The 13,184-nt window shown below is 40.8% G+C and overlaps 1 protein-coding gene across 5 annotated transcripts in view; it reads left to right on the top strand.

Moving 5' to 3' along the window:
- The window catches only part of ACACA (acetyl-CoA carboxylase alpha), a 286,691-nt gene that overhangs the window by 91,305 nt on the left and 182,202 nt on the right, over nt 1–13,184 (top strand). For all 5 annotated transcript variants that reach the window (XM_027518132.1, XM_027518130.1, XM_027518129.1 and 2 more), the window contains 4 exons: nt 4,039–4,171; nt 5,694–5,832; nt 11,593–11,702; nt 12,978–13,059. In XM_027518132.1, the coding sequence (XP_027373933.1) occupies nt 4,039–4,171; nt 5,694–5,832; nt 11,593–11,702; nt 12,978–13,059 (464 nt within the window). The remainder of the gene's footprint in view (nt 1–4,038; nt 4,172–5,693; nt 5,833–11,592; nt 11,703–12,977; nt 13,060–13,184) is intronic.

The raw sequence follows: 13,184 nt of genomic DNA, 5'->3' as shown, positions 1-13,184 counted from the left end.
GCTTGTGTTTACAAGGCCGACAGCTGAAGAGAAAAACCTCTATTCCTTTGCCATCTTGATATGGAGGGTTCTGCGGAGGAGAGTAAGGAAATGAGATATTACATGCTTCAAAGGTAAGTGTTAGAGGGCCCTATCTAGGCAATATATGCCTTTTAAAAGCAGTAAAGGCGTTGACAGCTAAGCCCTGGAATTTATGGGCAGTCTGATTTGATGATTTTTTTTGTGGGTCTGTAGGAAACTCTTTTTTTTCTTAAGGAAATGAATTAAAAATCTCATGTTTGCTCCTGAATTTCTGAACCTTTATTTTACACTCAGAATTTGAACCAAAGATATCCGAGACCACGTGTGACATTGTAGCTATGTTGAAAGCAAGCACCCTTGCACAGACTTTGCGAGCTGCTCCCTGGATAAGGGACCTCACTCAGTCTGTGCCAAATGTGTTCACTGGGCTTGGCTGGACTTTGAAGAGTGAAGTCTTTTCATCTATTTTGAAAGAAAATAGCAACTCTGGATAGTAGGTAGCATCCTGTCAAAGGTAGTTTTGCAGAAAACTTTTTTAGACTCTGTCTCTAGGGCCAGTAAATGTGCCCTCTGCTGTTGTCCTGGCATCGTGTGAGAGTGGGCAGCCAGCCTGGAGTTGTTGTGGGTGCCAAGGTGTCCTGCCTTGAATCTTTCTGCTTCCTGCTCTTAGAACTCAACCTGAGGAGGAAGTGAATCAGGCCTAGTTGGCCTTCTTAAGACTTCTCTCTCTCTCTTTTTAATGTATTTATTTGGCCCTGTTGGGTCTTAGCAGCAGCTCGCGGGCTCTCTCTTCTGGAGCGTGGGCTCGTTGTGGCGCAGGTTCAGTAGGTGCAGCCACTTCAGCAGTTCGACACGCAGACCCTCTAGTTGTGGCGCCGGGGCTCCGGAGGGCCCAGGCTCAGCAGTTGCGGCCGCAGGCCGAGATGCTCCACGGCATGTGGCATCTTAGTTCCTCAGCCAGGGACCGGACCTGCCTCCAGTGCATTGGAAGGTGCACTCTTAACCAGTGGACCACCACGGAAGTCCCCTCTTTCAGACCTCCTGCAGGTCTGTGCCTCTCCAGCAGCGGGTCGACATGGAAGACCTCAGTGATCTGCTTGGTGGCAGTCATTAAATGTCTCTCTAGTATCTCATGTGTATGTTTGTGTACTTATTTCTTTTTGCATTCCAGAGTTTTTATTTTGAAAAATGAAAATTGAATAAACCCTGGCAAATATAGAAACAAATGAAAAACACCAATTTGGCAAATGTTGTCTTTAAAATAATCATCCTTTTTTCCTCTTTACTTGGCTTCTTCCACCTGTTGCAGGATGAAGCAAGCATATCTTCCACTGAGAGTCAAATAAGTAAAAAGCAACTGGTATATTTTATATATACAAATTATACATTGTTTTATATATATGACTTTCTATCATGTTTTATATATTTTAATAAATATAAAATGACTTGTATTTGTCTAAATATAAATATATAATATTGTTATATATATAAAATAGACATATAAGCAATACACATATATTAATTTATTTAATATTTTATTATTAATTTATTTATTTTAATTGGAGGCTAATTACTTTACAATATTGTAGTGATTTTTGCCATACATTGACATGAATCAGCCATGGGTATACTTGTGTTCCCCATCCTGAACCCTGCTCCCACCTCCCTCCCCATCCCATCCCTCAGGGTCATCCCAGTGCACCAGCCCTGAGCACCCTGTGACTGACGATCTGTTTCACATATGATAATATACATGTTTCAATGCTATTCTCTCAAATCATCCCACCCTCGCCTTCTCCCACAGAGTCCAAAAGACTGTTCTTTACATCTGTGTCTCTTTTGCTGTCTCGCATATAGGGTCATTGTTACCATCTTTCTAAATTCTATATATATGCGTTAGTATACTGTATTGCTGTTTTTCTTTCTGACTTACTTCACTCTGTATAATAGGCTCCAGTTTCATCCACCTCATTAGAACTGATTCAAATGCATTCTTTTTAATGGCTGAGTAATACTCCATTGTGTATACGTACCACAGCTTTCTTATCCATTTGTCTGCCTATGGACATCTAGGTTGCTTCCATGTCTTGGCTATTGTAAACAGTGCTGCAATGAACATTGGGGTACATGCATCTCTTTCAATTCTGGTTTCCTTGGTCACACATATATTTATATATATATTTATTACACACATCCATACACACACAGAGTTTTATTCTGTTTTTCTGTGGTTAAGTACAGTAGGCCATCTGTCCATTTTTTCAAGGGGACGTTCTTCCTGGAGCAGTCTGTCCTCCAGTTTTAACAGTCGTCTAAGAGAATTCCCTTCTCTTTTCTTCTGTGCTATTTTTTGCATTCCTTGTCTCCCTTTTTCTTGGTTTACTTCATCTTTTTGAAAGACAACATTCTATAAAAGCTTTGTGAGAAAAGGTAGGTGTGAAGTAAAGATTTTGAGGTCTTCTGTATCTTTCCACTTTATCATCTTGTTTTTAGCATGGTGCCTAACTTCTGGTTATGGCTATATGAAGGATCCCATCATTAAAAGTAATATATATTTCTGTTTTTTTCCCTTTTTTGGTTATAAGTGACCCTCAGAACGTTCCTTTGCTCTCTAAACTATTGATTAGACCGTATGATCAGTCCCTTCACCACCTTAATTTTATCAATAAACACTTTGCTTCCCTTATTGTCTTATTCTTAGACAGTTCTTTATTTATCCTAGGTTTATACCTTCTCCGTCTCTTTCTCCCTAAGAAACTGAAAGCTAATCTCTAGGGACTGTGTGCGTGTGTGTGTGTGTGTGTGTGTGTGTGTCTGTATGTTTTGCAACTCCTTTCTTGTTTATTTTTGACTAAGCTGGATCTTTGTTCCTGCATGCAGATTTTCTCTAGTTGTGGCAAGCAGGGGCTGTTCTGGCTTCTCATTGCAGTGGCTTCTCTTGTTGCAGAGCATAGACTCTACAGTGTACGGGCTCAGTAGTTGCCACTTGTAGGCTTAGTTGCCTTGCAGCATGTGGGATCTTCGTTCCTTTACTAGGGGTCTAACCTGTATTCCCTACGTTGGCAGGTAGATTCTTAACCCACTGGACCACCAGGGAAGTCCCAATACCATGTATAGTTTATCAAAGAAAAAGTGAAGCTTAGCAAGGTTGTTTGGTGAAGATGTGGAATTTAAACGCAGGCTTATGCTGTTTCCCCTGCTATATAATTTAAAGCACCATTAATTGTTAGAGGCATCATTATTGTATGTACCACAAGAAAAAGAAATTCTGCCACTTAAATAAAGCACACCATCAATTGTAAGATACATAGCAATTTCAGAGATTTTAAAAAGCTAAAAAAAAAGTGTGTTATCATAAGATCAATGAAATTTGTTTTTTTTAATGCTGCCTCATAAATAAATTGTTTTTGGAATTGTTGATTTTGAAACATCTATGGAATACCCAACTAAAGCGTTTTGTAGGCATTTAAAAATGTGGAGTTATAGCTAGTAAGAAAGACGGAGGCTAGAGATAACAGAGGTGCAGGTCCTCTGTGTGTCAGAATCATAGTTCAGAAGCAGGCTGGCTAACTGTTTATTTTTTAGTTTTAACAGTCTCTCTGAGTCTATTATTATTATTAATCCCAGGGACAGAGGAGCCTGGTGTGCTGCTGTGTATGGGGTCGCACAGAGTCAGACATGACTGAAGCGACTTAGCAGCAGCAGCAGCATACCATCTCATTTTAATCTATTCTTTGCCTCTCTCTCTGTGATGGTGTCTGTTGGTAAACCTTAATATTGCCTTTTATTATTCAGGAACACTTTTTTACGCCCCCCCTGAAATTTTCACAAGCAGTGATCATTTTCTTTTTCTCTCTTCTGTTTAAAAACTGTGTGGTCTCCCAGCATGCAGTTTCCACAAGGGTACAATAGGAAGTACACTTTCAAGTCTGGGCAGTGAAAAGCAGGTCTCCAGGGGAGACAGATGATGTGAAGAAATCTCATCTGTAGACTTTCGTGATTTCTCTATTTTTACAGATCCAGCATGTCTGGCTTGCACCTAGTCAAGCAAGGTCGAGACCGAAAGAAAATAGACTCACAGCGAGATTTCACTGTAGCCTCTCCAGCAGAATTTGTTACTCGTTTTGGTGGGAATAAAGTGATTGAGAAGGTAAGTTACAACCTGCTCAATTATTTTTTCAAAAGCCCATGAGATTTAATGCCTCGATTTGTAGTCTAGATTTGCTTGAAACTGGCATGTGGCTTGAATTTCTGAGACTGTGCAGAATTATCCTTTCTGCCTCCCTAGCTTTATTAAGTAATTAAATTAAACGATTAGATAATTTCACTATTTTCTGAAATATGTATTTACCACTGATAATTTGATCATAACTAAGCAAGAAGGTGAAGCAGTGCCCATAAGTTGCTTTTAGAAAGATTTCAAGGTTTTCCTAGAGTTGGGCTACACTGATATGAGAGGGTATGAGAAATTGATTAGCTTGTGGGGTGATGATGGGGAGGTCAGTGTCATTGAATTGGGATTTAGAGCTAAAGGAGTGGAGAGAGTTTCAGAAGAGAAGGCTTAAACAAGTTTGATACACTGTAACTTATGGATCCCACCAGAAATTTGAGATATTTAGAGGGTATGTTGCTGCTGCTGCTGCTAAGTCACTTCAGTCGTGTCGGACTCTGTGTGACCCCATAGATGGCAGCCCACCAGGCTCTCCCGTCCCTGGGATTCTCCAGGCAAGAACACTGGAGTGGGTTGCCATTTCCTTCTCCAATGCATGAAAGTGAAAAGTGCAAGTGAAGTCGCTCAGTCGTGTCCGACTCCTAGCGACCCCATGGACTGCAGCCTACCAGGCTCCTCTGTCCATGGGATTTTCCAGGCAAGAGTACTTAAAGTGATTATAAGTATTTTGAAACGTGAGCAAATCTGAGTCACTTTTATCCACATCGTGTCAGAGCTGAGAGATTGACTTGGTTGCAATAGCTTACAGTGATTAAAAGTTTAAAGGGTGGGGACCTGTATTCCCACTCCTAAAAGTATTGCTTCAGCAGTGTACTTCCATTAGTCTTCCAATGAGGATAGATTACGTGTCTCCTCACCTCTGTTATCCATCCCAAATTCCCTAACTATCCCTCCCCCCACCGGCAACCATAAGTTTGTTCTCTAAGTCTGTGAGTCTCTTTCAACTTATAAGACTTGAGGAACTGATGTGTCCCTTCAGGAAATGAATTAAGAAAGGAGTAAGTTTTAGCTGGCGCATATTTTGGACTTCCCAGGTGAGTCAGTGGTAAAGAATCCACTGCAGTGCAGGAGACACAGGTTTGATCCCTGGACCAGGAAGATCCCCTGGGGAAGGAAATGGCAACTCACTCCAGTATTTCTTGCCTGGGAAATCCAATAGACAACAAAGCCTTGTGGGCTACATTCCATGGGGTCGTAAGAGTCGTACACAACTTAGTGACTAAACAACAGCAGCATTGAAGTATTTGCTTTGCTAGCATCTTAAAACATCCCTTGACCGTGCAGGAGTTGGTTCTTAATTGTCTAGACCAGCTATACAGATTCCTAGTTGAAACTCTGGCATTTCAGAGAAAGATGTACAAAAATGTTCTCTTGTCTTTTCCTCCATCTTTGCCTGCCTTTTCCACTTTTCTTTGCAATTCCTATCCCCCAACTCTCCCAGGTTCTCATTGCCAACAATGGCATTGCAGCTGTGAAATGCATGAGATCCATCCGCCGATGGTCTTATGAGATGTTTCGAAATGAACGTGCAATCCGATTTGTTGTCATGGTCACACCTGAAGACCTGAAAGCCAATGCAGGTAAGTTATTAAACATTAAGAAAGCAGCATCCTCAAACGTAAAACATTGAATGGCACAACCTTTAAGGAAGAGGATGTCAACTTGGGGGATTCAAACCCAAGGACTTGTCTTTTAAAAAGTGTCAATAATAGGCGTAGACCAGGATTGTACTCTATGTAGCCTCAACATAAACTCCTGTTTCTAAGTAAAAATGGGTGTTAATTTAACCAAAGTGTTGATTTGGGTTTTCAGTGTTACTTGCTAAGTCACATTCTTATAGCGTGTGTAAGTAGAAAGGCTTGGAAGGAAGTGCCCTTTCCCTTATGAACTGCATTGAATTTTAGAGAATTTCAGTGTTAAGATTCTTTTTCCCCTTCCTCCTGGGAATAGAGACCTCTTAGGACCCAAATAAGTTTTACTCTGTAGGCTCTTCTGCATATTCTTTCTGCTTAGATGACCCTCCATCTGAGAGTGGTAGGTTATTGTAGATTGTTGGTATAGTTGAAAGATTGTAGCTAATACTTCTGCTTCATACTTAAAAAAAAATTTAATTAATTATTTTTGGCTGCACTGGGTCTTCATTGCTGCACGGGCTTTTCTTCAGTTGTGGCAAGCTGGGGCTACTCTGTAGTTGTGGTGTGTGGGCTTCTCATTGCCATGGCTCCTCTTGTTGTAGAGCACGGGCTCTAAAGTGTGTAGGCTCCATAGTTGTAGCTCTCGGTCTCTAGAGTACCCGGACTTAGTGGCATGTGGACTTAGTCACTCCGTGTCATGTGGTATCTTCCTGAACCAGGGATCAAACCTGTGTCTTTAAAGAGTTGTCTTTAAAAACTCATTTTGGTCTTATATGTACTCTCTGTCTTGAGACAATGATATTAAGACTATTCCTAAGGCAGTAAGGGTTATAATGTTATCTTTAGAAAAAGAGAAGGCACCAGTTGATTGGAAAGCAGATGTTGTTCATTTAGATTGATCCTTCAACATCTTTGAGCTGCAGTCTTGTATCTGTACAAGGAAAGTCATGTCTGTTTCACTGGATAGTTGTAAAGAAGAAGTTGTCTATAATAAATGTAAGCTACCTTGCATGATTTCTTTTTCCATATTTCTATTTGGTACTCCTATTAATTCATGTATTCATTCACTCAGTGAGCATGGAGACCCACAGTTTAATACGCTGTGATCTTGCTCTAGGAAACGAATAATTTCAATGCAATGAGGTAAGTGCTATAATAGGAATATGTACAGGGTACTATGAGAACACAGAGATGAGACATCTTAACTCTGGTCCCTGCTCTTGGGTTAAGAGTTAAGAGGAGTTAACATAGTTAAGAGAGATTTCTGAAAGTGGTTATGTCTACCCAAGAATGAGTAAGAGTTAGTCATACCAAGGGAACATTTCATGGAAAGATGGGCCCGATAAAGGACAGAAATGATATGGACCTAACAGAAGAAGAAGATATTAAGAAGAGGTGGCAACAATACACAGAAGAACTGTACAAAAAAGAGCTTCACGACCCAGATAATCACGATGGTGTGATCACTACCTAGAGCCAGACATCCTGGAACGTGAAGTCAAGTGGGCCTTAGAAAGCATCACTATGAACAAAGTTAGTGGAGGTGATGGAATTCCAGTTGAGCTATTTCAAATCCTGAAAGATGATGCTGTGAAAGTGCTGTACTCAATATGCCAACAAATTTGGAAAACTCAGCAGTGGCCACAGGACTGGAAAAGGTCAGTTTTCATTCCAATCCCAAAGAAAGGCAATGCCAAAGAATGCTCAAACTACCACACAGTTGCACTCATCTCACACGCTAGTAAAGTAATGCTCAAAAATCCCCAAGCCAGGCTTCAGCAATACGTGAACCGTGAACTTCCAGATGTTCAAGCTGGTTTTAGAAAAGGAAGAGGAACCAGAGATCAAATTGCCAACATCCACTGGATCATTGAAAAAGCAAGAGAGTTCCAGAAAAACATCTATTTCTGCTTTATAGACTATGCCAAAGCCTTTGACTGTGTGGATCACAATAAACTGTGGAAAATTCTGAAAGAGAAGAGAATACCAGACCACCTGACCTGCCTCTTGAGAAACCTATATGCAGGTCAGGAAGCAACAGTTAGAACTGGACATGGAACAACAGACTGGTTCCAAATAGGAAAAGGAGTACGTCAAGGCTGTATATTGTCACTCTGCTTATTTAACTTGTACGCAGACTACATTATGAGAAACACTGGGCTGGAAGAGGCACGAGCTGGAATCAAGATTGCCAGGAGAAATATCAATAACCTCAGATATGCAGATGACACCACCCTTATGGCAGAAAGTGAAGAGGAACTCAAAAACCTCTTGATGGAAGTGAAAGTGGAGAGTGAAAAATTTGGCTTAAAGCTCAACATTCAGAAGACGAAGATCATGGCATCTGGTCCCATCGCTTCATGGGAAATAGATGGGGAAACAGTGGAAACAGTGTCAGACTTTATTTTTCTGGGCTCCAAAATCACTACAGATGGTGACTGCAGCCATGAAATTAAAAGACGCTTACTCCTTAGAAGGAAAGTTATGACCAACCTAGATAGCATAGTGAAAAGCAGAGACATTACTTTGCCAACAAAGGTCCGTCTAGTCAAGGCTATGGTTTTTCCAGTGGTCATGTATGGATGTGAGAGTTGGACTGTGAAGAAAGCTGAGTGCCGAAGAATTGGTGCTTTTGAACTGTGGTGTTGGAGCAGACTCTTGAGAGTCCCTTGGACTGCAAGGAGATCCAACCAGTCCATTCTGAAGGAGATCAGCCCTGGGATTTCTTTGGAAGGAATGATGCTAAAGCTGAAACTCCAGTACTTTGGTCACCTCATGCGAAGAGTTGACTCATTGGAAAAGACTCTGATGCTGGGAGGGATTAGGGGCAGGAGGAGAAGGGGACGACAGAGGATGAGATGGCTGGATGGCATCACCGACTCGATGGACGTGAGTCTGAGTGAACTCCGGGAGTTGGTGATGGACAGGGAGGCTTGGCGTGCTGCAATTCATGGGATCGCAAAGAGTCGGACATGACTGAGCGACTGAACTGAACTAGAGGGAAGACAAGGGTATTACAGGCAGAAAGAATATATATGCAAATATTGGAAGGTGTGACACAGAGGTTATCTGGAAACTGCAGATAGCTTATCTATCTGACAAGATCTAGACATGACCTAGTATTTGTCAAGGATGGTCTTGTTTTTCATCCTTAAAAGCATGGACTTTTTAGGTATGTGTGTGTGCGTCTGTGTCTGCATGTATATCAGACATTAAAGATTTGCATTTTAAGTGAATTAGTTGTTGTTTTTCACAATTCAAATGTTGAAGAGCGTAATGAACTCCTTCCCATCTGTTATCCAAAATCAACTTCTTTCAGCTATACTTATACCTCCTCTCTCCTCCAAGCATAATCTCTAAAGCAAATATTTATTGCATCTGTAAATATTTCAACATGCATCTTATCCAAAAGATAGATACCTTTAAAATATATGTGTAAATAATTGGATGATTCAGGTAGCAACTTGAAAGATCTGTTTGTGGAGGGTAGTACTGGAGGATATGAAGACTGGCAAGGTTTTGGACTCTCAGTTTGGCTTCATATGAAGCTTCAGGCTTTAATTCCTGAATCTTAGCTAAACTCCTTATACTTAACCTGTTGGCCTCAAAAATATTGGACAATTGCACCTCATTCCTGTAGTAATTGGTTACATACTCTTATTTGGAATAAGCATGATGAGCACCTCTCCACTCAGCTCTATTCATACAGTCACAGATAACTGTGCCAAAAATCAACAGCAGAAGAAATACAAAGAGGCCATCCCAGCATTAAGAGATATTCCTATTAGTTGAAGTAAACCAAATGTTCTCTCTTGCAGCCAAACCATTTTCCACCAAAAACTGAATTGTATGTAAACAACTAATGTCAAACATCCACTGTAAATTTTTGACATAAAATTTCAGCCATCATAATTTTAATATCCAGTATTGAAATGCAAAAAAACTAATGTAAGTTGAACTTCTTTTAGATTAAGTTCTATTAATATTGTAGATGTTATCAAATAGTAGTTACTAATGGACAGAATAAATAAAATACTGTATTACCATATGGCAAGTATCCCTCCAAAGAAAAGCAGCAGTGGACATTTATTATCTCACAGTTTCTATAGCTGGGTCTTTGACTTCCGGTTATCAGGCCGCCATCAGTGTTCGAGTGGGGCTGCCGTCCCGTCTGAGGCTCAGCCTGGGATAGGTCTGCCTTCAAGCTCACGTGGGTGTTCGCAGCACTCAGTTTTCCGTGGGCTATTGGACTGAGGGCCTGAATGTGTCTCTGGTTGTTAGCTGGAGCCTGCTCTTGGCTCCTTGCCACGTGGGCCATCCCCAAATGACTTCCTGCTTCCTGCAAGCCAGCAAGGAAAAGTCTCCCAGTGAGATGGGCTCCATTCTTTTTCAAAACGTTTTATTTTTATTTTTGGCTGTGCTAGGTCTTCATTGCTGTGCAGGCTTTTCTCTAGTTGTGGTGATCAGGGGCTACTCTCTTTTGCAGTGCACAGTCTTCTCACTCTGTGGCTTCTCTTGTTGCAGAGCACAGGCTCTGGAGCTCGTGGGCTTTAATAGTTGCAATTCCCAGGCTTTAGAGCACAAGCTTAATAATTGTGGCACACAGGCTTAGTTGCTCTGCAGCTTGTGGGATCTTTCAAGGGACATGGGTTCCTTCCCTGGTCTGGGAAGATCCCATAAGCCATGGAGCAATTAAGCCCAGACTCCACAACTGCTGAGCCAGGGAGCCTTAGCTACTGAAGCCCGCATGCCTGGAACCTTTGCTCTGCAGTGAAAGAAGCCACCTCAATGAGAAGCCTGCGCGCTGCAATGAAGAGTAACCCCAGTACCTGTAACTGGGAAAAGCCGGCATGCAGCAACAAAGACCTAGCACAGCAACCAAATTCCACCCCCAAAAAGAGTCTTTTTAAAAAATATGGTGGAGATGGACCTTGAGCAAATTAGTTAACTGCTCCAAGACGTAATTCCCTATAAACTGGATGCTCATAATACCTATTATAAAAAGGATTACTGAGTATTAAATAAAGTAATGTATATAAAGAGCTTAGTACAGTCTTTACATTGTAGCTGCTCTGCCACAATTACTTCCAGAAAAGGAAGAAACATCAGGTCACAGATTTGAAAGGGGATACTGTGCCCCCCCGCCAAAAAAAAAATAAGGAAAGAAGTTAGCTTTTTAAGTATCTTTCAAATCCGTAGTATCCTGAACATTTCAGATAAACAAATGTTTTTCAAGCACTTGACAGACTCCTGTAACTCACCTTTCCTGTTTAGCAAGTCTACAAACCCTCCAGTCTCTCCCTGGTTTCCTCATTTTGTCCCGGCTTTATATCAGGAAAGGGGCCTTCTCAGAATATAGTGCAAGTTAAAGATGAAAGGTGTCATAGAACTTTTTCTCCGAACAGAATAATGGGCCTCTCAGTGACACGTCACCCTTAATATAGAGATCATAATGACTCTTCAAAAAGCTGACACAGTGAACTGTTTGGGAACTGCTGCTTGGTGTCAGAGCTTCCTGAGATTATCACATTTTAGTGCCTGTGACTTAACAAAGAGCCTCCAAATGAACGGTTCTGGAAGTTATCCCACGAATGTAGTTTGTCCCATGCTTACATATGATGGTACTTGTCTTCTGTGTAGTTTTTGCTCTGATGTTACATTTCTGAAAATAAATTTTAATTATTGGTAATGTGCTTGTGTTTCCAGAATACATTAAGATGGCGGATCACTACGTGCCCGTGCCAGGAGGCCCCAACAACAACAACTATGCAAATGTGGAGTTAATTCTTGACATTGCTAAAAGGATCCCCGTGCAAGTAAGACATGCCAGCGTCTCCTTGAAAACCAGATTCAGCCTTTTAAAAAAAAAACATTTTTTTTTTACTGGAGTATGTTTGATTTAAAACGTTGTGTTACTTTCTGCTGTACAGCAAAGTAAATCAGGTATCCACAGACATATATCCACTATTACGTTTGTGTTTTGGAGAATAAAACGTATTCTCAGTTTTATATCAGTTGCTTCGTTTGCAAATATTTTCTCCCATTCTGAAGATAGTCCTTTCACCTTGCTTATGGTTTCCTTTGCTGTGCAGAAGCTTTTAAGTTTGATTAGGTCCCATTTGTTAATTTTTGTTTTTATTTTCATTACTCTAGGAGGCGGGTCAGAAAAGATCCTGCTGCGATTTATGTCAAAGAATGTTCTGTGTTTTTCTCTAAGAGTTTTATAGTGTCTGGCCTTTGGTTCAGGTCTTCCACTGTTATTTAGATTCTTTGCCCATATAGGTTGTTATAGATTATTGAGAAGCGTTCCCTGTGCCAAATTCAACCATTTTACAATTAGGCACGAGGGGATAGCCAGTGAAGAAATTTTAATTTTATATAAAGCATCTTTTCTGAACCTCGATAAGAGCCTTTATATGGTATATACAGAGAGGGAAAAGAAAGATGAGAAGAGTGAAATGAGTCACCATAAAGTAAACATCATCTAAACAAGAGGTTTGTGAGGGTCTTTCAGAGATTATTCTATCCATTTCACCTTCAAACCTCCCACTAAGTGAAAGTTACCTATTTCCAATGAAATACTCTTAGTCTAGAACCACAGTAGTGTAGAAGGAGGTTTTTTCTTCTCTATCACATTGTTGTAGAGAGTTTAGGGTAAGTGTCTTAAAGCCCAAAGAGGAAAAAAACTTGACATTTGTATGGCAGTATAACCACTAGACATAAAGGTGGAGTTGGGTGGCCAAAGTAATGCAATCTACAAAAAAAAACCAGCATGTCTAGAAGAGGCTCTGTAGAGTGTAGTTGAAAGGTATGAACTGACTTTCCTGAAGCGCAACAGTACCAGCTGGATCTTAACATCAGTTTCAACTTGTTTTTGACGTCTTCAGAGGTTTTACCACAGTCGACTGCTTATTGTTGTTCTGTAAAAAGTTGGCCAAGAATCGGGCATAAAAGCTGAATTAAGCATTAGGCTGCTATGGCACTGTTGTACCTCATGAAGTACAGCCAGTCTTGGTTAGAGAGGAATACAGTTGCATCGTGTTCTTTTTACTACGAATTTTAAGAATGAATCATATTGTGTTCCCTTGTAGGCAGTTTGGGCTGGCTGGGGTCATGCTTCTGAGAATCCCAAGCTCCCAGAACTTCTCTTGAAAAATGGCATCGCCTTCATGGGTAAGCCTTTCTGACGTACTCTTCCTGTTTTTCTGTTTCACTCTGTCATTTTGGTCCATATTCCCCCTCTATATTTTGCTTTTCTTCTGTTTAACACATACTAGGCTTTTATTTTTCATCACGCA

This window comes from Bos indicus x Bos taurus, chromosome 19 (assembly GCF_003369695.1).
Source record: "Bos indicus x Bos taurus breed Angus x Brahman F1 hybrid chromosome 19, Bos_hybrid_MaternalHap_v2.0, whole genome shotgun sequence".
Classification (NCBI taxonomy): Eukaryota; Metazoa; Chordata; class Mammalia; order Artiodactyla; family Bovidae; genus Bos; species Bos indicus x Bos taurus.
This window is presented reverse-complemented; position numbering and strand designations above follow the sequence as displayed.